The sequence below is a fragment of the Toxotes jaculatrix genome, chromosome 12, assembly GCF_017976425.1.
Source record: "Toxotes jaculatrix isolate fToxJac2 chromosome 12, fToxJac2.pri, whole genome shotgun sequence".
NCBI lineage: Eukaryota > Metazoa > Chordata > Actinopteri > Toxotidae > Toxotes > Toxotes jaculatrix.
In genome coordinates this window covers 6206497-6232418 of record NC_054405.1, presented here as the reverse complement: position 1 = coordinate 6232418, position 25922 = coordinate 6206497, and the positions used below count along the sequence as shown (strand labels likewise).

Sequence of the window (25922 nt, the reverse complement as noted above, 5' to 3'; positions counted from 1 at the left end):
CAAACTGATTTATTTTGGTTTCATCTGACCGAAGAATGTGCTGCCAGTATTCAGGATTCTTTCCATGTTCTGTGGCAAAGCTTAATCTTGCAGTTTTGTCCCAGATTGTGAGCAAAGGTTTTCTGCGTCCATAGAGGTTGACATCACGTAGTCTGATTAGTCACTGCACCAGTTTGCACACATAATCCTTGTGCCGAGTCAGAAGCACTTACCCGTTTGTTTTTAAATGCATGATTGTGTAAATAGTGAACTGTGTGTGGCGTCTTTTTTTTTTTTTTTTTTTTTTTTTTGAGGATGGCCACTGTGTCTTCTGTTACTGGTGGTATGGCTCTTCCTAAACCTTCTAACCACTGCTGCAACTGTGTTTTGGCTCATGTTCAGTAGCCTGCTGATGGTCTTGTACCCTCTCCCATCTTAGTGCCTCACAATAGTTCCCTTACCATGTGGAGCCACGTCACATTAGACAAAACCTAGGCCAGAACTGACGAAGCTGTGGTGTCATGGCTCATTTTATAACCTTGTTCATTCAAGTTGCCTTAATTGGAGACTTTTGTTACAATGATTACAGTTCAGCTGACTTTTGTTGCAGCTGTACCTTGGGCTGGGCCTTGTATTTTCATTGTAGTCTATCTAACCTGTTTGTTTTTAATTATACATCAAACGCCCTACATTTCAATTTCAAGATAAAACATTTGAAGATGACACAGTTTGAATTATTTAACGCTTTAGTGAGTGTATTCAGTTTTATACTGTATGTACTGCATGTGTGAATTCATGACCAGAGTCCGATGTTATTGTGCCTGGAGCGTTAGTGGATGACAGGTGTTTGCAGGCCTACACCAGAGGCTTCAGTGGAGTCAGAGCCTGGACTCCATCGAGCATGACTAAAAGATGCTCCTCTAATATCCCCGGTCAGAGAATCAGTGAACTCACTCTGAATGACTTCCTCAGGGCCAGCCAACCAACCGCCCTCTTTTATCACGTTACAATGTGGCCGTCGGAGCAGACTAATCAGTAGACGGCAGAGGAAAACATAGCCAGCGCTGCTTCTACTAACAGTTCCATTTTAAACCTTATTGTCTCAGCCAAACAGGCTTTAAAATGAAGACACAATAAAAACACACTGTAAAAAATTTAATAAAAAGTCTTTTCACATCTTATGCTATTCAGACTGTAGTGACCAGGCAGCGAGTTAGTAGCTTGATATGGTGTAATAAAGTCTTTCATTGGTACAAAATGCTAAGTTTATGTCTATACACAATAACATGCTGCATTATTTCACATGCAAACTGAACTAATTACAGAGGGAATACAGGTCCCGTGTTTCACTGTTAAATTTAGAGCCTGTGTTAAATTCTGTGTTAAACCCATTAGCACAGAGCTTAAAGTGTGTTTGGCTAAAACCGTGTGATCACTGTGCACCACACTGTTCATTCAGCCTCTCATCAGACTGAATTAAAAACTATCATACAACAAACTATTTACCCCTGAATCAGTGGATCCAGCAAAGCCCGGCCAAACCACAGTTTTCCTCAGGGAATCTGGTGTGTGTGTGTGTGTGTGTGTTTACCTGTGCACCCAGGCATGTGAGGTGGGGTCAAGCTGTGTGTGGTGCTGCAGCTTTCCCTATGGATAAGCGAAGCAGCCTGTCCCTGTTGCCGGAGCAAATCCTCTTACAGACTCTGTGTGTGTGTGTGTGTGTGTGTGTGTGTGTGTGTGTGTGTGTGTGTGTGTGTGTGTGTGTGTGTGTGTGTGTGTGTGTGTGTGTGTGTGTGTGTCAGCAAGAGACAGACAGCAAGCTGTCCCAGATCATCTTGTTGAATCTTGGTGTTGGTAAACACAGGACATGGTAAGCCCAGCTGAAACAGACAGTGATGATTGGGCTTAGCGCTGGCTGTTGCCTGGGTGGCCCTCAGCACTGATGGTCCCCTGTGGGCCCCCCTGATGCCAGGCTGCAAACTTCATATCTAAGTCCACATCAGTCTTTCGTCACAAACACTGGCACATGCTTAGTTCCTTTCCTGGTATCACTTTAATAGCATAAACAAACTCTAAGGTGGATCATCTCACACAATTACATAAACACAAACAACACACTCGTTTACAAAGTATCACACACACTTTCAGAGAGAGAACACGCTCTATTTGCACCCTGGGAGCCGGGTCCACTCAAATAACCCCTTTGGTGAATGTGCTGCTGTCAGGCTGCCAGCAGGGCAGCCTCACAATGTGCACATTTAGGACCCAGAGCCTGATGGTGGTGCAGAGTTTGTGGAGGAAAGCGTGGAATGTGTCCCACAGGCAGATGCAGGCCGCTCTCAAAGGCATCTCTATTACAAGCAGACAAGCGGGGCCTTATGTCGTGGTCACCAGCCTCGGAGACATTTCCAGACTGGTGCTCTGCGCCATGACAGCACGCGCCCTCGTGGAAATCTACTGGCCCACGTTGCGCTCCACTTCACTGCTGGATACACACATCATTCGTATGTGCAGATCTGATAACCGGGATTGTTAACTGCAGAGTCATAAGTGCTTCAGTGAGATCCTAAAAGGGTTTCTTTGTGATGCCTTTGACGATAATGAACAGAAATGGCGAGTGTGACGAGTTGTGATGTTCTTTCATTTGATATCATTGTGCTGTTCATGTGACATCTCGTAAAATCTGCTGTCAAACCTGGTTTGCTTTAACTGAAGCGAAGTACCAGCAGCACGAGCTCGTGCCAAACATGACAGCTACGCTCAGGTCTGTCTTCAGCCGGTGGCCTTTTATCGATAATGACAGATAAAGAGCCCTGTGATCTTGTGAAGCACCAGGCACTAGCGTTGATTACCATTCCTGCTGATAATGCTGCATGCTAATCATTGTAAACATCATGTTGTGGCTTTGACACGCTTAGGCTTATCTGTAATTGATGTAATTGTTACTAGCGTTTAACGAGATCTTCTTCAAGATATGCTGAGTGCCAGAAGGACCCGGGTAAGGGAGAGGCTCCCTCACATCTGCCTCGCTGATGGGGGCATTAGATCAACACTAACTCCTCTCGCTGTGCTATTAATGAAAAGCAGCCACGAGCCAGAGCGTAAATCCGATAAAAGGGACTTTAGATGAGGGGGTCATGAAATATTTAAATATACAGGGCTTCAAAGCGGAAGAGGCCTCCCATTCCTATCAACAGACAGACAGACCCCCTGCTGCCCAGTCATGGCCCCAGTCTGTGGCCCGCAACCAGCTCCACATGTAGGTCACAAACCACCAGCTCACTTTCCCACTGTAGGGATGCCACCAGGGAACGGGAGGGGATTCACAGATGAAATTGCTCCTGTCTCCGAACACACACACACACACACACGTAGACATACACACACACACATAGACATACACACAGTCTTCCTCTTGTTCAACCGGGTCTCCCATGTTCTAGTGTTACACAGAGCGGGAGATGACGACGAGGTCAGGGAGGATATCCAGGCACTGTCTCTGTGGACTCTGACATGTTAAAACACCCTGTCACATGATAGAGGCTCAGACCCGCAGCACACATACGTGCACACACACACACACAACCACAGCCATAAGGCCCCTTTCACACAGAGAAACTCAAAGTATGAAAGGATGCAGGATCTTAAGGGGACACAACATGGATCACCTGTCAACTACTGAATCACAAAAAAAAAAAAAATCAGCATATCTGCATGTCAGGTGTCTTGTGTTCGCCTCATGTTTTTTCATCTCAAACGGGTCTAAACTTCCCATGTCTCTCCTTCCCATCATTCAGCCCCCCAGCAGGGAGGCTACTGTAGGCAGAACAACGACCTTATTTAGCTCAGGCCCTGCAAAATGCAATTAGAAACCCCTCAATGGCCAGTGGGGGCCTGGAATAAGATGGAGGGAGAGGGACACTGACAGAAAGAGAAAAGAGTTAAGGTTGGGGGAGGGCTGGTAGAGACCTCCCTGCTGTCTATCACCCTGCTGGCTTTTGATGTCCGTGGCCCATCTTGTGTCGCCCCTAGAGAGCCTATCATCAGGCCCCTACTCTGGAGCTGTTGAGCTTAGAAAGAGCCTTGGAGAGGTTTGTTGAAGTGGAGCATGGGGGGGTATGTGTGTTGGGGAGGGTGACTGGGGCTGTCTCTGTTGGTGCCTGACAGAATGGTCTTGACGGAGCGTGTCAGAGGTCTAATCCCTCAGACCATACTCCTCCAGCCGGGTGAATCGCTCGGGGGGTCTGCAGAGGGTCAGACAGGTTTTAATACAGCGCCTTGGTGGTGATTTCCTCGGTGCTTTCCTGTAGTCATTCCTTTTTAAGACACAGCAGGCTGTTTCTCTCCCCTCCTTTTTTCCCAGCTACCTCTCTGTTTGGCTCCTTCTTCCTCTCCGTCTTTTCTGTCTCTCCCCATCCCATCCTGTTTCGCTCTCCTCTCTTCTCTCTTCCTCTCTAGTTCCTCCTCCTTTATCTCTCTGCCTCCCCTTGTTTCCTCGCTCCCATCGCGCCGCTGAGAAGAAAGAAACAAAAAGGGAAAATAATATCCCTGCCAGCGCAGTTGCTCTTGGTTAGTATTAAGTTGAGGCCTCGTGGGGGGTTCCAGCGCCACGGTTCTTTGGTTGTAGATGTCTGCTGGGTCTCTGCAAATATAAAGACATGCAGATTAGGGAGAAAAATTAAAGCTGGGGGTTCATCGTGCAGCGGGTTATCTGTTAGGAAGGGTTCTGTCTGGGATGTGGCTCCACTGTAGAGCTTCAGAGAGAAAACGGGTCAAATTAAAAGAGGCTTATAATTCTCCTTTCATTGTCTTTGAGATCAAAACTCTAGAGGTTATACCGAATAAGCTCATCAATGAATTTGTACGACAAGCAGCGCTGAATCTTGTTTACAGTGTTGTTTCAAGTCAGCCTTTGTAATGAGCAGAAGGTAGTACTGCAGAAATACATTCAAGGACATTGACATGTTGTAGAGATGAAAGTAAACACCACAAACAAATAATCTCTTAAAATTCAACACATTAAAAGTCAAATTTCCCTTTCTAGTCTTTGTTTGAAAAGCTGAGATGATTCTTTTTTTCGGTCCGTTAAATCTTTAGGTAAACAGTGAGTGACAGCACTTAAATATGGACTCAGGTTTGGCCTTTAAAATAATTTAGCTTGGATTTGAGAATTAGTAATTATACTGACGTTAAATGAAAATGTTAAAGGTAAATAATGACTAATATGTATGATGGCCTGTATGTGTGTGTGCATGTGTGGGTGCGTGTGTATACGTGCATGTTTTGAGGCGGGCAGCACATATGCTTCTTTCTGTTAGAAGGGGAGGGAGTGATTGACTGGTCTGAAATTATCCACGGCATCGCAGCCCACAGCCCACATTCCATGGCAATGTCTGTAATTTAGGCAAAAGGGTCTCCCATTTCTCCTGTGACTGGGCAGAGCAGTGGTGAGGGGGTGTGGGTGTGATGGGGGCTGGGGGTGTGGGGGTGTGCATTAGGGATGTAACCAAAGCTTTTGAAGCAGGGAAGGTTAAACCAATTTTCTTTTCTGCATTGTTTTCCAAAGTGAGTCCCACGGCAGTGACATTACGCTGATGGCCAGCGAAGTAGGTTTGTTCCCGCTGACAGGCCAGTTCTTTCTGCGCCCGCAATGTCAACTGGATCTGATTATTGCCTACCAGATCCAGATAATGTCTGCCATTGATCAGGCCATTTATCTTGAACTCCTACGGCCCCGGCCTGCTTTCAGAGACCGCGGGGAGATAAACAGATACAGATAAGCAGATAACAGTCTCTACAGGCTTTTAACAACCAGAAGAAATAGTTTTCCGCTGCTTCCCCAGCTGACATGATGTGAGTTTCATATCTCTTGGCTCAGGAAGTTTTATTGTATCAGAAAGGAATTACAAAGGTATCGTCATCGGATCAGACAGACGCTTTTATCCCTGCGTCCATCAGTCTTCCTAAATGTTCCCAGAAAGGCAATCATAATGTTTGGATACGCTGTGATAAGCACTGGTTGAAGTAAATGGGGAAAAAAATATAAAGCGCAAAGTAGAGATTAATTTTTTTGCATTGTTATTTACAAGTTTAATACTGAAAAGCTCATCTCGATGGAAATTTTCAAGTCCTTAAATCCTCCATTCTCTGTCAGGATATTTGATTGATGCAGTTTAACAGAGACTGCTTTTCCAAAGGTTCTTCCCACTTTTGGCATGCTGTGGTGTCCCAGTTTGTATAATGGTTTTTAATGCCGGGTGCATTTGTCTTTGTCTGTGAGTGTGTGTTTGCATGCATGGCCGTGTGTCATCCCTACATTAATACTAGCAATGAGTGACAGATTAATTTATGTCTGGCTACGTGTCTGAGGAATTGGGAAGAAAGGGCCTGTCAGTGCTTCTTGGAGGGGGTGTGTGTGGTGGGGGGGGGGGGGGGGGGGGGATTAGAGCCAGTTGTCACTGACAACCCAGTGCAGGCTCTGAGAGATAAGGTCGGATGTAATGACTGTAAAAATAATAATAATAATAATAATAATAATGATAAAACATCCTCACATTGGACTCAAAAGACTGGGGAGAGGAGATGTAGGCAAATCCAAGTGCGTGGGTTTATATGTGTGCAATTAGAAATATTTCACAGTTCTTAGATGTGCACTGCAACATTTGGACTTTTCAGATCTCAAGCAACAAGGAGGGTGTGATCTGTTCCCACCCCCTCCTCTGAGAACACTGGGAATTATTTCTAAAAAATCACTGTAAAACGGGTTCTTTGCTTTGAACTGTGAACAGTACATTTTAATCAAGCATTATTTTGTTAATTCCAATAATCAGATTATTATGTGTAAACAGCCATTGAAACATAATGAAACATGGTCGTCCGCTGTTTGCCTGCCTGTGATACACTGCCAGTCATTAGGTTTACAGAGCATTCACATGATCAAATCCTCACGTGAAACCTAAATAGTGATTAAATATATATTGCGACGTGGCCATGATATAATTCTAACCAATTTTTTAAGGTGTTAAGTCAAATGGTGTTTTTAGTGTTTTCCTCTTAGTTCACCTTTTCTTTATTCTTTGTTTCAGGTATATTCTGACTCTCAGGATGGATACTCAGGAATAATCAGGAAATATATTTACACTATGAATGATATAAGACATTTTAAGAAGATTTAGCTGTGTCAGTGGGTTCCTAGTGTTTTTACTAACCCCGTATGGAAAATGTTTTTGTTTCCAGTTTGTTCTTAAATGTTTAACTTGAATGTTTATATTTTAAATGCTAAGCTGAGCTGGTTAAAAAAAAAGGCACATAAACCTGCTAAACATCAGCATGTTGACATTGTTATTGTGAGCATGTGAGCATTTAACTCAAAGCACCACTAGACCATGAGAATTATCTTGCCCCTTTAAGGCAAAGACAGAGCTCAGAGTCAGTAGGCAAATGTAATAAGAGCTTTTAACATATTACATTGCCAGCACTCATGTTACACTTATCAGTAATATTTTAAATGAGGGTAGATTTGGCATAATGGCAGGAAGGCTCATAAAGGCGAGCCGGTCCCCTGTGATTGTAATCTAGGAGAGAGTTCCTGTAAAATTAAACCGTGGTTGTGGGGGGAGAGACAAACATGCCTCTGGTTTCTTTGAAGTGGAGAATCAGCGTCCAAAAAAAAGAATAAAAGATGACAAAATGTCAGTGTGAAGCTGATGGTCTATAGACAGAACTTACGTGCCCAGACAGCAATTACTGAGCTACATAGCATACATCCAGACATTGTGTTTGATCTCAGTGCTTCATTCTCTTGCACAGACGATGTTTTTTTCCGCAGTGAAACTGTGCAGGGTTCTCGTTTTTATGTGCATGTTCGTCTCTGTCAGCGTTTCATTTGAATTAAAAATAATGTGCAGTGAGAGATCCGGACGCTGATTGTTTGGCAGTGTGGCTGTAATCACAGACTTGTGGTTGCTCTCAAATCTGATAATGACCATTTAAAATGGAGAACAGCGACTCGTTCGCTGCTGCTGCTGCTGTTGCTGCTGCTCAGGCCCGTGAAAATGACTGGTAGCCATTTTCTGTCGGTGGCAGTCGTATAAATACATATCTTGAAGCCAGCCATGTCATGTGTTTGAAGCCAAACCACGATATGCTCTTGATGTTTCATCACAATCCCCACTTCAAACATAAGAAACCTTGTGATCTAATTACATGTAACCACAGTTAGTACATTTGCATCTAATTTTAGATGTGATTTACTGCATGTCTGTTATATCCAAGAATGAACTGTGGCATTGTATAGCTAAATAATTTCTCTGTAGTTATCAAAGATGTTTTCCCACAGCCCATGAGCAACGGTAACCCAGAGGTTAATTATTTCATTACTTGAAGGGGTTCAGTACACAACGCATACATCTGTGAAACGCACAAAGATGCGTAGCAGGAGCCTCTAACTTGATGAACACATGGTCATGTAGGCTGCTCTTTCTCCCAGGCCCTTTGTGACCACAGCCTTTATCCTCTGTAGCTGAACCAAGTGGCTGGACTTTAACTGGCCACCTGAGGCCAATCCTTCCCACCCCCTGATAGTACTTCACATTCTTAGTCCTGTATGCATTCAGTGTGTCGACGAAACACCCTTGCGAAGTATTCAGATGAATAATTTTGAGCTAAATGTAAACTTCTCTCTTCAACCAGACTGAGCATCTGACTGTGGTTTGCACAAAACTGCTGTTATGTCAACTCTAATGTGCGAGGATTTGTTTTGCCACTCAGAATCTCAGGCAACTGTATATCCCATTTCCCATGACTTCATGTTTGCATGGCCGGTCCCAGCCAGCCAGCAGACCCACGGTCTCTCCGTTTCCGAGGGACGGATTAGCATCTCAGCTATGAGCTAAGTCTGTTTTCTGCTCTGTGGTTGCTTGGGCTGAGCTGGCAAGGAAATACTTTGCAATGTGACTCTATTGTACATCCATTGACCTCCCAGCCAGTGGGTTAATGCTCATTAGACAAGCTATAGAATGCAAGGGTTTGCACTAATAAGAGGATTCTCCAGGAATGTCCAGCATTAGAACGGGATTTGCCAAATGTGAGGGATTGAGGCAAGGCAGGATGGGCGCTGCTGCCTCTCAGGTAAATATTACTTTCAGGCCTGCAGTGTGAATCTTAACAGGGTAGTGTCCCACATTAAATCGGTATGATCCCTTTTAAATACACACTCTGTAGCATCAACATAGGGAAAAGACTGGAAGAAGAAAAGACTAGGAGGCTCCTTGGAGCAAGAAGCTGAACTCTGCCAGCTCCAGCAAGGCTGTTTTGTTGTGACCCTGGGCAGGCAAGCTAAGAAAAAAAATCCCTCCAGGGCTCTGGTAAAGTTATCACATAATTATAAACTTGGTAGTCATGATTTATGTCTTCAGTGTCAGGGGTGGAAGCTCCTTCGGTCTTAGGTCTGTCAGGGTGGGCCATGTAGAGCTCGAAGCTCAAATTGAAGGTAGAATGACCCTAAGTGCTTTTTATATTACCAGCTGACCTCCCTTCAGGCCAGTGGAGTGGGAGTTGATCCAACAGGAAGACTGCAAATGCGGGCTGCGAGGAGGTGCATGCTGTTTTATAAAGGAGCGTTTTGTTTTTCCTCCCCTCGCGGTAGCAGCACCCTACTGGGGAATTCATTAGCGACTGACATCACCTCACTCAGTATAGAGTGAAAGAAAGAATATCTTTCTGCCTCGGCTCTCCCCTCCCTCCTTCCTTTCTTTTCTTCCCTCTTGTTCACTCTCTCTCTCTCTCTCTCTCTCTCTCTCTCTCTCTCTCTCTCTCTCTCTCTGTGCCTCCTTATCTAGCTCTGGTGCGCCGCTGTCTCTCCTTTTGCGCGCCATTTACGCAAAAGGTAAACGCGCTGATGTGCGCCTCTGTGACCTCAAAGCTTTTCGGAAGCCCAAAAACACGGGTGTTTGTCTTCTGAAGGAGCACGGCTGAGGCTGAATCCAAGTCCGCCTGGAAATCAGGAAGTGGGAGGACCCGACCGTGAAGGCAGCAGCAGCAGCACTCAGGCAGTCAGTCGCTGGATGAATGGGAGTTTGTCTGCTGCTTGGGAGCGGATGGGGAGAGGCTCTTGTGTGCCCACGACCGGGATCCGTTGGAGAGAGAGCGGCAGACTGGCTTTGCAGCTGAACACGCAGCGACAGCGGGCTTACACCTTGTGAATTTTTGCTCACTGCCTGTGTGATCTGCCTCCACAGAGGGAAACTGGCCGTGCGCTTTGTTGGATTGGTTTGCTCCGTCGGACGCAGCCCCTCTCTGCGCACCGATACACGAACCCTCCCGGATCCTGTTTGTTTCTTCTCACGGATATTTCCAACAGGAGAATCTACGTGAAAAAAAACACATTGTGTCCCGAGCAAGGAAAGAATAGTGGATCAAGGGATTTTTTTTTCCTCTCGTCGCCCCGGTGCGGTTGCAGAAGCTCTCCGTGGCGAGACACATGGTTCCCTTTGTCCAAAAGGCGCAGTAGCTTTGTGAACGGCTTTGGATTTTTTTTTCTTGGAAAAGCTTCTTCTCTCTCCGCATGGCTGTCCTCAATTTAAAGGGAGTAGACTTCGCCGCCTCTCGTGTGGATTATATTATTTGAGAAGCAGAATGTGAAACGAGGCCATATTTACCAGACCGAGAAAGTAATATCCTGACTTATTTGCCTTCTTGCTAACCTTGCCACATCAAAGGTATGCGCGCTGGCTCTGAACCGCTCACAATCTAACATTTATCAGTGTGTGTGATAGCCTACGAAATGCTCTGAGTGGGATTTTTTATAACAGGAACCATTGTCATGCCACCTTTTATGCTGTCATTTTATTCTGCAGCTTTCATTGTTTACATTTTGTCAGTGTTGTATTAGACAACTAATACCCGATCCGTCATGGTATTTTTATATTTAGTAATAAATGAACCCTTGTGTAGGCCTGGTTGTTTATCCGCACGGTTCTGTTTTGATTTTGTGATTCCAGCACTTGGCTTCTCCTGCAGCCCCAATCACAGGCATACATCGGGATAAAAGACATGATTGTGTGCATATACCTAAACTGTCGATACACACTGATTTCTGAGTATTCCTGCCATTAAGGTTAAATTAATCACAGGAAAATAAAACCCTGATGTCAAAGTGCAATGCATCATCTGTGGTCTTTAATTAAGAATTATATAAATCCGAGGCGAGTGAATCCACAAAGCCACTTATCAGAAATTCATTTTATTCAGAGAAACGTGTCTGTCTGTCTGTCTGTCTTTCTGTCTGTTTTCAGTTTTCCTCCCATGTGCAGCTTTACGGGTGTTGTCCCGTTTCTTTCCTGTCCTGCCAACCTGTAGTTATTTGGATTATAATCATTCTCCTAAATGTCGTGGTCGAAATGTAATTTATCTTTGACTCAATGTTTTCTTTTACTTTTTTTCACCTATATAAGCGTTTTATTATTTGTCTAATTCAGGTTTTAATTCCATCCCTGCACATTTTATTCTAACGCCGCGTTGCTGTTGGTGCTCTGCTTGGAGAATGGATGTGGATGTTTTGTCACGGAACAACAGTGCCATCAAGTGGCGTGAATGTGCAGAACCACTTGTTTTGTTTGAGTCCTGATATCCAGTGTTGGTTTTGATCATGATGCTCAGGTTATCCTAATAATTCGAGATATAATTTGGACAAGTCAGGATGTAGACACTGGATCTGTCCAGGTCTGAATGGAATTGAAATTGATCTTGAACTTTGTCTTTATAAAACTGAGAGAATTTGCAAATAGTCATTGTCAGAGATACATATCAAAATCACATCTAATAAATTTTACTGAGCGTAATGTTTACTCTAAAATTACAGTTTGATGACTTAAGCATAATAATTATTTACCATAACATAATAATGTCCTCAGCAGTTATTGCTCTGAAACGTCCCCCAGAAAAGTTATCTGGGTTTGGACGTTTTGGAGGGAAGTGATATCACCATCAGGTTTTGCAGTGTATATGATATTTTGCTCATTAGATTTTCCTCTTTTCCAGGTCTCCGATGCCGGCTCTGAGAAATTTTTCAGCGCAGCTGCAGTTAAAGGTACAGACATAATTTTTATATTTTTAACCATGCTGAAGAGATGTCATTATGATGATGCAGGTGTATTTCTATCCTCCTGGTGTTCTCACCATGTTGAAATTGGTTTCCATTGTCCCAGTGCAGTGATTGTCATATTTATGTAAGGCCATTTAAAATAATGCATCAGGAACAATGCATCACATCCATGCACCTGATCCACCTTACTCAAGGTGCACAGGTATGAAGTATCGCTCAGCTTTGCTTTGACACCAAGGCATAAAAGAAAAAAATCTCACTCTGCCAGAAGTCATGAGATGGAATCATTACAATATTACCCACCGTGCTTAATGTAGGCTTTTGTTTTACATGTATGTAATTTGTGACATGAAATGCTGTGGAGCCTGCGTGGTATTCGTTGTAAATGTGCTGAAATGCACCAGGACTTGTACTGCAGCCAGAGGAGGAGGAAGCACTAATGCGGTGGGGAACAAAGTGAGGGCAGGAAAGGCATCTGCTTATGGCCTCAGTGTGCCAACACCACATGTGACCTCATTATTAAGTCACTAATTTGCTGTTAAAAGCAGCCCCATTTTCTCTGGCTCAGGGATAATGGAGGTGCCCCGCGTGAATGGACATTCCTCTGTAATGGGGGGAGTTAGCATGCAGGGCCAGGGGGAGGCTCGGAGATGAGGGTTATGACCCCTTCAGGGCTGTGGCAGAAACAGGGCCGATTGCTGATGATAGGTCCTTGTACCTCCCCTCGTTTCTCTGCACTTTCCTCTGTGCAGACCTCCAAACACATTTCCCACATTCTGGCCTTTGATTCCCTCCAGGGCTTGATTTGTGGCGTCCATTGGGGGTGCTGAATGGCCGTGCTTGACAGGGAGGTTTCCTTTTGAACGTACTCCTCTGTGGACTTATTTGGTTCCCTTGAAAGGATTAAGGCCTCCTTTGTGCGGCCTAAATCAACAGAAGGCCGCCCTCTCTCCCCCTCTATGAAAGGACCTGACCGGGGAAACAGTACACAAAATAAGCTTTCTCTCTGCTGCATGATAGTCCACTCTCTTGGCCCCTATTTCCATTTAAATATCCCCTCTTTTCTTTCCTTTTACCATCTCTGTCCCCTCCTCTTCTCCTGCCATATGCTAATGCCTGCCGCTATTGCAAAGGGCAAGTAAAAGAATCCAGGTGCAGAGAGAGCAAGGACCACTGGTATTTTTATGGAGGGTGGTGGTGAGATTAAAGAGTCAGGTGGGTTTTTGTTAGAGGGAATTACCAGCTCTCTAATTCCACCAAACCTCAGGGAAGGCATCAGCTCCAACAAAAACAACAAGAGAGGCTCGTTTGTGGGACGTTGAGCGTCAATATTTACCCAAAGGCAGGTGCAAAAAGTCTCTCTGTGGTTGACGGTTTGTGCACTTTCTTATTGGTACACATAACAAAGCGACGGCTAGCTTTCTGTAGTGACTTCTGCAATGTAGAAATAGTTATAGCTGAAGCTATAATATTGATGTTATAGTTTCAATTTCAAATTGCAAGAGTCATGCGGTGGCAAGTGTTGAAATTTCTACACAGTCGTCTCAGAACACAACTGTCAGATAAAGATATAAACATTTTACAAACATCAAATGCTGGAAAAATAGACCTTGGTGAATAAATCAGGCTTAAAATAATTCATAGTACCAGAAAAAATACAGCAAATATCTTGACATCTCTATGACAGAATGAGTATTATTGAAGGTAGATGAGCCAAAAGCATATTTCAGACTCAGTGCCATTATTGTTTTTAATATCGAGATTCATTGGAACAAAGGTAAGATGCAGTGAATGTACGTTGGACCAGCAGAGCGTTGAGGCCATTGTAATTCAGCTGCTGATGTGTAGCTTTGTTAATGACTGACTGTTGGCTTTTTTCACTGCAGCAAGACTGGAAATCAGCCCAGGGCGATCTCAGATCTCTTTGAAGACTTAGTGCTGGTCCCTCATCTTTTAATCTCACAGCTTTCTCACCTACTCAATAATTACTGTATTACTGTGTATTTTTCATGCTACCTCAAAAGCCACAGTGTTTTTTTTTTCTTCACCCAAGGCCTACACTGCATTTTAAAAAGAAAATCCAACTGATGTGAATGCGGCTTTTGTGTTTTCTGACGTTGATTTGTTTTCTTCCCTTCTCGTGTCAGCGTCACCTCAGGGGCCGTCGGTGTCAGCTGTGCATAGTTGTCTAATGTGGAGCTTAAAGTCACTGTCACTCTTCTGCTCCGCTCTTCTGTTTTTCTCCCTCAGTCCTGCTCGTTCAGGCCTCAGTTTGCCCAGGAATGGATTTCATTAACTAAGAGTCATTAAATGTTAGCTCTAATTACCGCGGTTGTCGATGCGCCTGCAGGTGTCGGATAGCTATCCTGATTCATTTGCTCTGCAGGAGAGCGAGCACCAGTGAAAAAGCCGTGGCGCAGTCTATTGGCCACCAGTGAAATAAACACCTTTGCCGGCGTCTGAGCTGCTTTGGAGGTGGTGTGGGTGGCGGTCGGTAACCAAGCCTTATTAAGGCTGTGACTGCTGTCCTGGGTGTGCGTGGAAGTGAAAGGTTCATTCATACAGATACTTATAATGACAAACCAGCACAGTGTGTCACCACAAAGCCCTCCAGACAGATCTATCAAATGATTAAAGCTGTGTCCCAAGGCAGTAATATCTCGTCACCCAGTTACATTCCCATCCTTCATGATATTGTCAGTCGTCCTGAAGACTCAGCTAAGTCGCTGGAGAGCAGAGACTAAGCTCACTGCACATTGTTTGTCGAGTGTAGGCCCAGCAGCAAGATTAAGATAATGCTGGATGACATTTAAAAAGCTCTGCAGTGCCATTTATCAAGAGTAGACATGAAAATGTTCTCATCAGTGAACCGCTGAGTCTGGTCTGTGCCTCTGTAGATGGAATCTCTTCAGAATAGAATGGGTGCTTTCAGTGAAAACTGAAAAACAAGGCAATGGAAAATACAGGAATAAGTAATGATGCAATAATTGATATTGCAGTCTTAAAAATCTTTAAGTGCCTTTCATCTGAGTATACATTAAGGAAGTCACATTTAAGCTGCGGTCACACTTAGAAATAACTTCAGCGTCTGATTTTCTGTTTGAGGGTGTGGAGAAAATGCACTTGTGATTTTTTTTTTCATAGAATTCATCTGGTAGATATATTGGAGAAGCTAGTCCCTGGTGAGGCATCTCCTGTAGCTGTGTCTACGATGTGAGAGCGAGTTCAGTGCGGGGGTGAATTGAAGTGCACAGTGTAGTGATTCTCAGTTTCCCCCCTCAGCACAACGCTGATTTCACCATGCTTTACTGGAGTTAATGTGAAAATGAAGCGGTGCTACAGCGAGACCCGGGGCTGACGCCAGCGTGAAGAGCGCTGCTGGTGAAGTGTGTCGGGCTTGAGTGCGTCTGTCACCAAGGGAGAGAACGCTGCGCGATGTGGAAGGTGTAATTTGCAGCGCTGATGACATTGTTTAAAAAAATAGTGGAGAGAGAAAAGCGGAGGTGAACTTTTGTGGCAGATATCAGAGCTGAAGAGCTCCCTGGATTGTCATAGAGAGCTCTGCTGGCAGCAAAATTGCCTGTGAGCGTATTACTGCTGTGTGGGAGGGAGCTGAGGGCTTGTTTTTCTCTCTCTGTCTCATTCTCTCTCGGTTTCCTGAGAGGAGAACTGGTGTTTGAGCTGTGTGTACTTGCAGGCTGTGGGCCGCCACCTGCTGTAATCTCAAGTGATATAGAGAGCAACAATCATGCCACAAATCACCCAGGCAGCTCCCTAACTCATTCAGTGGACTGGAAAGAGAAGGTTGGCCTTTCACAGCCCCAGTGTTGGTTTACTGCCCCAGGCTCCCTGCACTGCCCTCGTGCTGACCTCTGCCGTCTGTGTGGGTTTGTGTGTCAAGAAATCAGGGCCGCCTGTGGAACTTGACCTGATGCGCAGTGGAAAGATGACCTGACTACCATTGGCCTTTTGTGCGTTCTGAGGAGCGGCTGCAGTCAAGGGCGGTCTCTTTTTCCCTGCCTGGGGGTGGGAGGTCACAGAGAGGTCGCTGCCCCCTCCCTCCAGACATAACTCCTGGAATAAAGCATTGTTGTTGTTTTGGCTCAAACACAAGTTTAATACAAGTCAAAAATGCTCTTTTGATATTTAATAAGTGTTCATGTTTGGAGAAGTAAGACCAGGATCTGAAGGATTTATCTCTGAATGATACATCACTGAAGCAGATTCCATGCGTTTCCCCAGTGGTCTTTGCGTCAGTTGGTTATTCATCCCCCGCTAGGAGCATTTAATGTAGCTCTAAGGGGCAGAGGAAGCTCAATATCCTGTGCTTCACAGAGGGAAACACACCCCCCCTCCCCTTTCCATGGCTGCAACTACAGAGAGAGAGGCTGTATTTCATGACCATGAAAGGGGCCGCTCCAGCCATGCCTCTTCTGCTGACACAGCCAAACAAAGGTTAACAAATCAAGGGTAGCAGTGGCTGATTTACTGCCTCGCTGCTGCAAACAATGGCCCAGCCCCCATGTCTACAGCTCCCATTTACTTTGTCTGTCTGCAGGCAGAGAAATATGGCAACATTTCCAACTGTACATTTTTCAAGATTACATTCAAATGTTTGTATTGATCACAGCTCATTAGTCCTGCTCTCAGCTGTGAGGGAGTGCTCTCCCAGACTTCTTTAGTTTAGCTTTAAATGAGTCCTACCTCGGGACCTTTGAGTACGGTTTGCTCTTCTAACGTGTGCATTCTGAGTCGATGCACCCGCAGGTGTCCCGATTGAGAACAAAACTTTCATGGAAAATGTTTGGTTTACTTAGTGGCATGATTAATACAACATCCATTCAAAACGGATATGAGTTTGAAACAAAAAAATGGTGCAAAAAACAGACCACCATTATTTTTTTTTTTGACCATAACCATATCTGTTTTTCTTTTATCTCATCACAGTCACATGCTAAAGTCATAACATATGCAGTCAGGTCTAATTATGGGATTTCTGGCAGGTAAACACTGTATGTGAGACCATGGGTCTGGCTGGTGCCTACTTGGTAGAAGCTTGTTGATTGAGGATCAGTTTTAAGGAGCTGCTGTGAATGGGTCTGTTGGTGCTGAAGAAACACACACACACACAGCAGCAGTGTGGGCCACTCTCCTTCCATCCCCTCCAGCAACACAAAGAGGTCATTCAGAGTTTGTTCCCCAAATCCCGAGGTTAGAGACTAAGTAAATCCATCCATCTTAATGCACTTATTTCAGCACCAGGAGAGCTGGAGGGAGACTGTGTAAACACTCCTATATCCGACATACCACGCTAAACCCAAAGAGCCTGGAACCCATCAGGCCAAAATTAAAGGTCTACATCTCAAACACAAACATTTAAATGGGCTGCACTCCAGAGATCAAAGTGAAAGGCCTTAGTTTTCCTGCTGCCCCCCTGTGTTTGCCACACTCAGATATGTGGTGGTTTAGCAGCCAGTCAGGGTTGAATGGTGAGCAGCCGTATACTGTACATGTCTGTTAATGGTCTGTGGCATATTTTGTGTTGGTCTAGGTAAAGCAGAAGGACTTATGTAAGCGTGCTCTTTGTCTTTGCTGATTAGCTGTTTTTGCAGTGATGGTGATTCAGTTTTTAGTTTCTCCATAATCCACATGTACTGTCTTGAAAAATACACATCCTTTTTTTTTTTTAGCAAGCATCTTCCTTTTTTTTCTTCACTGTCACTGGGTCATTGACGTATGTTGACGTAGAGATGCCTCAGACTAGTGGCAGTGGATGGGCGGGTGGAGGTGTTGAAAGCACCAGTCTCCTGTTCCCAGGAGAGCTCCTCCCTCCATCACCATCACCAGCATCCACTGATCCAATGTGACATCAGCCACTCTCCTGCCAACTGTGCAGCATTAACAGGGTCAAAGTACCACATACACACACTCACACCGGCACACACACATATACACACCACTTATCAAGACCCAGCCATTCCCAGTGCACTGTCGGTGTGTTCAGGCCAATTATGCCTGTGTCTGTCTTCAGTCCCTGCAGCAGAGGTGACATTGCCAAAGAGGGACAGAGAACAGACCGCCTTAATGAGGCCTCATGGTGGCTTAGAAGTGTATGTGCATATTGAGTGTGTGAGCGCATGTGTGAACGCATGTGTGAACGCGTGTGTGCATGCATAACAGCAGGAGTGCTGGTCTGGAATGATCTACCCTTCTAGCATCATCTACCGTGTGTGTGTGTGAGTCTGGCAGTTTTTTTCCCTTCTCTAGGTCTTCCCCCTGCAGCCATTTTCATCACACTGCCTCTCCAAATCTCAGCGGTTTTAAGCAACCGCCGCTGCCTCATGATGTCATTCCAACAGATTTCAGCTCTGGTGAATGACTTGAGGGCTCTGTCCCTGAAACGCAGCATAGCCGCTCTGCAGACACATGTACTAAAAAGGAGATGGGATTAACACAGCGGATAAGATGTTACTGTTCCCCGTGAAACGATTCTTTCCAACGGTGCTGGTGTTGCTTTGAGCAGCATGAAGTAGGATTTGGTCTCACTTAAAAAAAAAATACTCCTGATGATGAGGGTGAATGATGACCCAAAGTTAATAGAACCACTCGTTTTTAATTATATGTTCATGGAGAGTTTATCGGATAAAACGATGCCAGAAGGCCACCCATGCTAAAAATGTTTGAACTGTTTAGGATTAAAGCATTTGTCGGATTCCTCAGACACCGCAGGGCGTTGCCATCATGTTCAAGCTTTTTTTTGCTGCATCAAATAAATGACCACTGCTGGAATCTCTGTAATCCTCAACTGTCACTGTAGGAATTCAGGAAATAAAAGCCTAGAGCCAGACTTTGTGGTTCAACGCCGTCTACTGCCGTCTTTCAGCTGTGGTGGTGGTGTTTTTTTTTTTCTTTTGAAAAAGAGAAGAGTCTGTCTGTTTCCCTAGCCGCTCATGCAGCACCAGAGGAGGGTCAGTGCTGTGGAACTGAAAATGTAAACACAGCCTTTTAAAAGACACAAAAAGCTGAGAGAGCGAGAGCATGAGGACTCTGATCAGGATTGATGAAAGCAAGGCTTTAATTGCTCCCACAAGAGAAGAGGTTATTTTTTTTTCCCTTCTCACCCTCTCTGATTCTCATAAATATGCAGAGCAGAAATAAAGCCCTGATGAGCCGCAGGGCAGATTAAAGAGGACTACAGAGCAGGATCCTGGTTTGTTAGCAGCATAGTCCATAGATCCCTTGCATGTGTTTCTGCTCTGCACACACATTGCCTGGCTTCCATTTCTCCCAAACCGCATTTCATTATATTTCCACAGGCTACTGACTGCATAAGGTCAGGTACAAGGAGTGCTAGGGAGCTACCATGGGGCTGTCAGACTTTAAGGTCAATATCGCCCCCTGGTGTTGGGTGTGGTCTCAAGACACACTGTGGCTTTTGAGCAGGGCCGGTGGAGAGGACATGGTTAATTTGTGCTGGGTGTGTGTGTAAAGTTTTATATGTATTCTGGAAAGAAAAGTTTAAAGCATGTGCATTTGATATAAACAAAGTGTAACGAACTGCACAGTGTTCCATTTTATCACCATCTTTTGGTTCATCATCTCTGGCTTTTGGCCACTGTTCTTAGAAGCCTGCCCAAACACATCAACGTCCGTCACACTGTCACCATCTGTTGCAGATTAAGCTGCTCCTGGAGGGAGCTATTTGATTTCAGGGTTCCAACATCCCCTTTTTATTCCATGTGTCAGGTTTTACTGTAAATACTGTGGTACAAAAACCAAAATCCCACAAGGGATTGCTTTTTCAGGCCCTTCAAGCCAAGAGCAAACGGGCCATTGCGCCGGCACAGGCTGCACGTCTGGTTTAGCTCTTAGAGTGCTAAGACAGGGGCTCTGCTGGGCCATTTAGAGGCAAAGCTGGGAAGCTGTGTTTGGAAGCTTTTTCCCTAAACCCTGTGCTCAGTCAGTGTGCAGTGTGGTGTTGTGATGTATGAATCCCCTGGCCATGCTTGACAGTAGCGAGCCTGTCTGAGCCCATGTCTTCGCCGAGTAGGAGGCCATGGACAGAGGCTGCATTGTTCCCCTAAAGTAACCCAAGCTCAGGGCAGCCGCTGCCCAAAGGGGGATATCAAGTTGTTCTCTCCACACTAACACCACAATCCTAGCTTAAGCTCTGAGGCTTGACGAGGGAGCAGAGGGGCAGCTGACTGTTTGGACGAGAGTGCAGTTCAAATAAACAGCTTAAATCCTAACCAGCCTCCCTTACTCTAACCCTCCCTCGCCAAGTATCGCAGTCCCACAGCCATAGCTCATCACTGTGAAGGTTGCCAACAGCCCTCAGCTAATTTGTGGTGTTATTTTGAAAAGCATGTTGATGTGAGAAAGAGGGCTGCGAGCAGTGAGAACTCGGGCCTGGTTGCACCTCCCAGCTTCCCCTTTTGTGAGCGATGGGTTGGTTTACCACCACATCAGCAGACCACACAGCACTTCCAGGCTAGAGGGAAGGAGGGATGAAAGTAAGAGTGGATAGGAGAGGAGAGACGGCCATTAACAGCTTTGTTTCTGCCCAGGGTCTCCCGCTAATCCAACTGCAGTGAAACCTGAGCAAGGGGGTAATGAGACAGCACTTGACACACATGCACGTAGACACATCGGCAGCTTCTGTAATGCCAGTGAGGACTTGAAAAAGAGAAAAGGCTACATGCAAATTGATACTTCACCAGATTTTCAGACATTTGATCCACGCTATTACCCCTCTGGAATGAGTTTTAACACTCTGCACGGGCTGCATTGAATCTGATCCTTGCAAGCAGCCGGAATGTGCGGTGTGTGTGGATGTGTGTAAAACCAGTTGGCCCCATTTGAAAAAGAGTGAAAGAGGCCCAGACTGATGACTCTCTGGGGACAGATTTCTCTTTCCAGCCCTCCATGCCTCTCTCCCTGGTGAAATCATGGTGGTGTCAGTGTGTCAGCTCGAGCTGTCACTCTCCTTATTGCTGCAAGCCAGTTACTCTCATACTCTGCCTCCAAGCTGAAGAGGGAGGGGGGGGGGGGGGGGGGGGGGGGGGGGCGTGAGAGCAGGAGCAACAGAGAAAGAAAGAGGCTTTTTCCACTTGACACAATGGATGAGCAGAGTGTCAACACCCCTTGATGCAATTGGAGAGTCTTGAAAGAAAGAAGGAGAGAGAGAGAGAGAGAGAGAGACAAGGCTGTCTATCACCTCAGAGGAGCCAACTGTACAATTAACAGACCCCCACGACCCCCACCATGGGCTGGTTTGGTACAGTCCACTTGGCTTAGCTGACAGGCTGACAGGGCTTCATGGAGGACAGGGCCAACCCTGAGCAGGCAGAGGCAGAGGATATAGGGCTGCAGTACATACACCTGAGCTAGGGTGGCATTGGACCTGCTGAATGGTAGAGTCTTTTGTGTGTGTGTGTGTGTGTGTGTGTGTGTGTGTGTGTGTGTGTGTGTGTGTGTGTGTGTGTGTGTGAGTGTGAGTGTGAGTGTGAGAGAGAGAAAACAAATGAGAAAGTTGAAGGTGTTTATGAGCGGGTGTGGGTTTTTTATGAGCATGTGACTGTAATTGAGATTTAAGCATGTCAGCGTTTGAAGTTTGTTGGTTCAGGGGGTGATTGTGTATTGTTTCCCTAAGCTGCCACTGTGACTGATGAGAAACACTTGTTGCAGTGCCAGTCAGTGTGTTGTAAAATATGCTTGAGTTGAGTTGTGCTGAGACAGAGCCTGAATTTTCAGTCTTCTGACGTGCTGTTGTTTTTACACTTATGTGTCTTTGCTATGACTTAAATAATTTAACCTGAGGTGTTTATTCAGGTTAGTGGTTTGTCACATTAGTGTAATTTACAGGTCTGGAAAGATGCCTGTACATTGTTTCTGTCTGTTATTCATCAGACATACGGACACGCCCCCTGTTGAGGGACATTGTAGTGCATGTGCTGCTGTGGTGCAGTGGGAACATTAAACTGTGTTTAGAGTGAGAAGCACAGGAGACGCTGTTTTACGTCAAATCATCATAGGACATCTTATAATTCCCGTCACACGCCAACCTCAAGTCAAAGCGTTCGTCCACTCTTGCAAGAATTTCAAAAGCACTGTTTTCTTGGAGCAAAGGCCCACAGATTGGTCAGTCACACTGGTGCAGCACAGCACAGAACAAACAACACTGAGGGCTATTTTCCAGCCTCAAGCAGCTGAGCTTTACAATGGCAAAGCTGCATGCCAAGCATTTTTATTTTCAAACGGGAGTCAGTGACAATTCACACTTTTGACTTGTGGTCTGCAAAGCCTTTCAGCTGTTTGCACATAGAATGATGAAAGGTTGTTTTGTTGTTGTTGTTAGGGTTAAGGTTAGGGTTGTTTTGTGCTGATCAACATACGGTACAGTGGTGGGAATAAACAAAATATAGAAAGGTCCCCATAAAGACTGCAAGCTGGCAAACGTGGGGGTAAACAAACAACAAACATGGACATGAACAATTTAAAATCAACTGAAAAATGGGTGTTGCAAATGTTTTATGAGGACGGAAATACACAAGGCATGTTATTTGACAAACACTGAATGCAAACATAACTTGTTTGTTTACAAGAGAAATCCAAAGGGCGCCTTTATGTTTGACAAGTGTGTAATGAGGTCTGATGTATTTCTGACCTTTCATAGACCAGAGTGGCAAATTGTGTAACTGTTGCTCTCACACTGTAGTGACACAAACTCTAATGAATTACCTGAATATCAGCTAAGCAAATGATTTGAACACACACTATGCGTAATGCTCCTGATGACACTGGCAATGTGGTGTTTTCCTCCCAGTCTTCAAAATCTTGTTTAAATCAAACTGTGGTGTCTGTATAACATTCACACTGCTGTGAGGCTGAGCTGGTGTGGGAGTGACAGAAGTTTCATGGCTGTCTGAGGAGGAGAGACGCTGACTGTGGGCCTCTTGTCCCCGTCACTGTGCGTGTCTCTTTAGGGAACAGCATGCACACACACAAAAAAAAAATCTACGTTGGCCAACTACCATGTCTCACTCCTCACTAGTAGAGATATCAGGGACTGTGAGAAGTCCCATCAGCTGGCTTATGTACATTTGACATGTTTGAGGTCAAATAGTCTGGCTCGTTCCACAGCTGCCTTGTCTCTGAGTGTAGTTTTACACTGCTGTGACAGTGTGTGCTGACCAATTGCTGTGGACTGGATGGATTCTCATTACGCGCTGCTGTTATTTCAAAGCCTCAGTGAGCCTGGGCATGACAGCTAAGCCCGCTGAGGATCTGTCAGCCGCGGGCAACAAGTGTCCCCCTGAGGGCTGCCCTGCACAGGTCCTTGGCAGGAAAAGTCTGGCCCCTTGGCCAGCTTTCCACCCACCCCTTCTCACAGTCACCTGTGCCAGCATGCCCGTCATCAAGTCCCTGACCCAGCTCTTCTCCCGTTACGGTCCCTCCAGCCTGACCTCACACCCTCAGGGATATATAAAGATTTGTTCTCTAAAGGGGAGCTGGAAATGAGACACTCTGCTGCCACTGATCCCACCGCTACATCCTCATGTGCACGTAAAGATAGTGTTGGTGTTTTTGAGGGTGCGGCGAGGGGGAAGGTGTCTAAACATTTAGGCCTCTGGAGCTGTCTAAGCAGCAAGGCAGCAGATTTTCTACATGCTGGTGGGGTGAGAAGGGAGCAGTAAGAGTGAGACGCAGAAGCAGTTAAGAGCCATTACAGGAGCATCTGTAATCAGAGCTACTGTGGGTGGAAGAGTGTTGTCGCTGCAGCTCTCTGTTAGTAAATGGCTTCATTATTACTCGGGAGAGAGGAGACAGAACACTTTGCCCCTACCAGACAGAGTATGAATGGAGCACGGATGGATACTAGCAAAGGTAGGAGACAGGACAAAGTGAGTTCCTTTCCCTGTCTGCTTTTTTCTGTCCCTTTATTTCCCTCCTCCATTTCTCTCTTACACCCTGTCATACTGTAAACATGTGTAAGTGCTTGTTCTCTGTGGTCTGGCAGCCGTTCTTCTATGGTCTTGCGTCTGTCAAAAGAGCTCAGAACGTTCAGCGTCTTACGAAGCCCAATTACCCCAGATTGCTTCCATTTCACGGAAGATCACAGACAGTCTGTCTGAGCAGACGAGTCAGGGGTTTTACGTGGTGCATGGTGTGGTGAGCCGCACACACCATGCACCATGACATCACTGCATATACACACACACACCACTTATATGTACATGCGCACTTGCTTTGGCTTCACAACTTGTGATACAAAATTCATAAACCGAATGAGACAGGCATGAAATATAGATGTTAAGAGAGGCGGCTTAACAACTCTCCCCTGCCACCCGCCTGCTTTTGGCCTTTTGCTCGATCACAGCTTGTTAAAGCAGCGGTTTGTGTTACTGTGAGGTGATATCAGCACACTGTGGTATTCTCACTGAAAGACTACACATGTCATGCTCTCACAGCCGGAATAGTTGGCCTGCTCACCTAAACCCCCACCTTTAATTCTGTTTAGCCTCCCCCCAACCCCCCCCCCACCCCTGGGAGTCTAGCACTAATAAAACAGCTCCAGTCCAAGACCCTCCACACGGCAGGATGTCCAGGCTGTGTAACCCAACACCCCTCCCGACTCTAGCTTTAGAGAGTTGCTGACATGACGGAGAGTCTGGGAGGGCCAGCAGGGGAGCGTCCATCATTGTCAGGCCCCGGCGCCCTGAGCTCCCATCTGGGGCATGTCCAACATCCATGCCTGTGCGCTGTGAACTCATTGCTGTGAGGTATTCTGACACTCTGGAGACGTAAAGGGGGTTATCACAGAGTGCGGTGTTACTGCTCTTAGAACAGCTAATGCTGTTAAAGTCTTCAGAGCTGAAGAAGGGAGGGATAAGAAGATTCTCTGGAGGCGTTGGCTGTGAGATCAGGGAGAAAGCTTCCCCCCAGGTTACTGACACTGGGTTTCAGCTTCTGAACCGATATCACAAGACCAAAGTGCCAGTCTTAGCTTTTCTACTCAGCATTTCTTTTGCAAACATTTGGTTGAAAAACAGGAATTTGACCACTTCCACAGTGAAACTCCAGACTGTCAGTCACATAAAGCCTCTGCAGAGATGCATTATGGGGTGGTGTCTTCACAGATGAGGAAATTAATCCCTTGGTTAATGTGCAGACTTAGGCTTCATGGACTGTCGCCACTTTGGGCACCAGTCGAACACCAGGGATCTCAAAACACCTTCCAGTCCCACAGACAGGGGAGTTGAGCTCAGATGTTTTCCACTAATATGAACCCCAGGGTATTCCACTGAGAAAGACAGACTCCCCTGAGTGTGAGAACATTGTAAGTTTCACAGGTGTAGTATTCATTGGAGAGCTGTTGTACTGCACTGCATTACAATGTGTCGCTGTCTCCTAATAAACTGGCAAGTTTTTGTAAAGACACAAACGCATGGAGAGATAAAGGAAAGACGCTGTTGTACATTGATTTGACGGGTCTCAGATCTGAGACTGTGGCTTTCATGAGCATCCGCAAGTGAGGATGCCAATGAGAGCAAGCTCTGACAGAAACTAGCAGTCTGCTGTTTATTGTTCTCTTCTGTGTGGGAGGGAGATCTGTTAAAGATGTCTGCCATTAACAGGAGTGCAGTCTTCATTAAGAACAAATAAACAGAGCCCAGTCCCTCACCAAGGGGCTCTTTGGGGAACCTATCGAGTCCAAACCAGTCCTGAGGTCAGACCACTATCAACACTTGCTGCTCAATTACAAGTCTAATTTTGTTGTCAAACAAAATGTGTGGACAGAGGAAGAGCGAGTTTGCGGTGTTTTTCTTTTTTCTGGGAA

General features: G+C 45.5%; 1 protein-coding gene across 6 annotated transcripts in view; it reads left to right on the top strand.

Moving 5' to 3' along the window:
• auts2a (activator of transcription and developmental regulator AUTS2 a) overlaps nucleotides 1-25922 on the top strand; it is a 291081-nt gene that overhangs the window by 245225 nt on the left and 19934 nt on the right. For 5 of the 6 annotated variants that reach the window (XM_041052062.1, XM_041052063.1, XM_041052060.1 and 2 more), the window contains exon 5: nucleotides 12019-12067. In XM_041052062.1, the coding sequence (XP_040907996.1) occupies nucleotides 12019-12067 (49 nt within the window). Of the gene's footprint in view, nucleotides 1-12018; nucleotides 12068-23766; nucleotides 23969-25922 lie in introns of those variants that run through there. The other variant, XM_041052064.1, reaches the window with a different exon arrangement.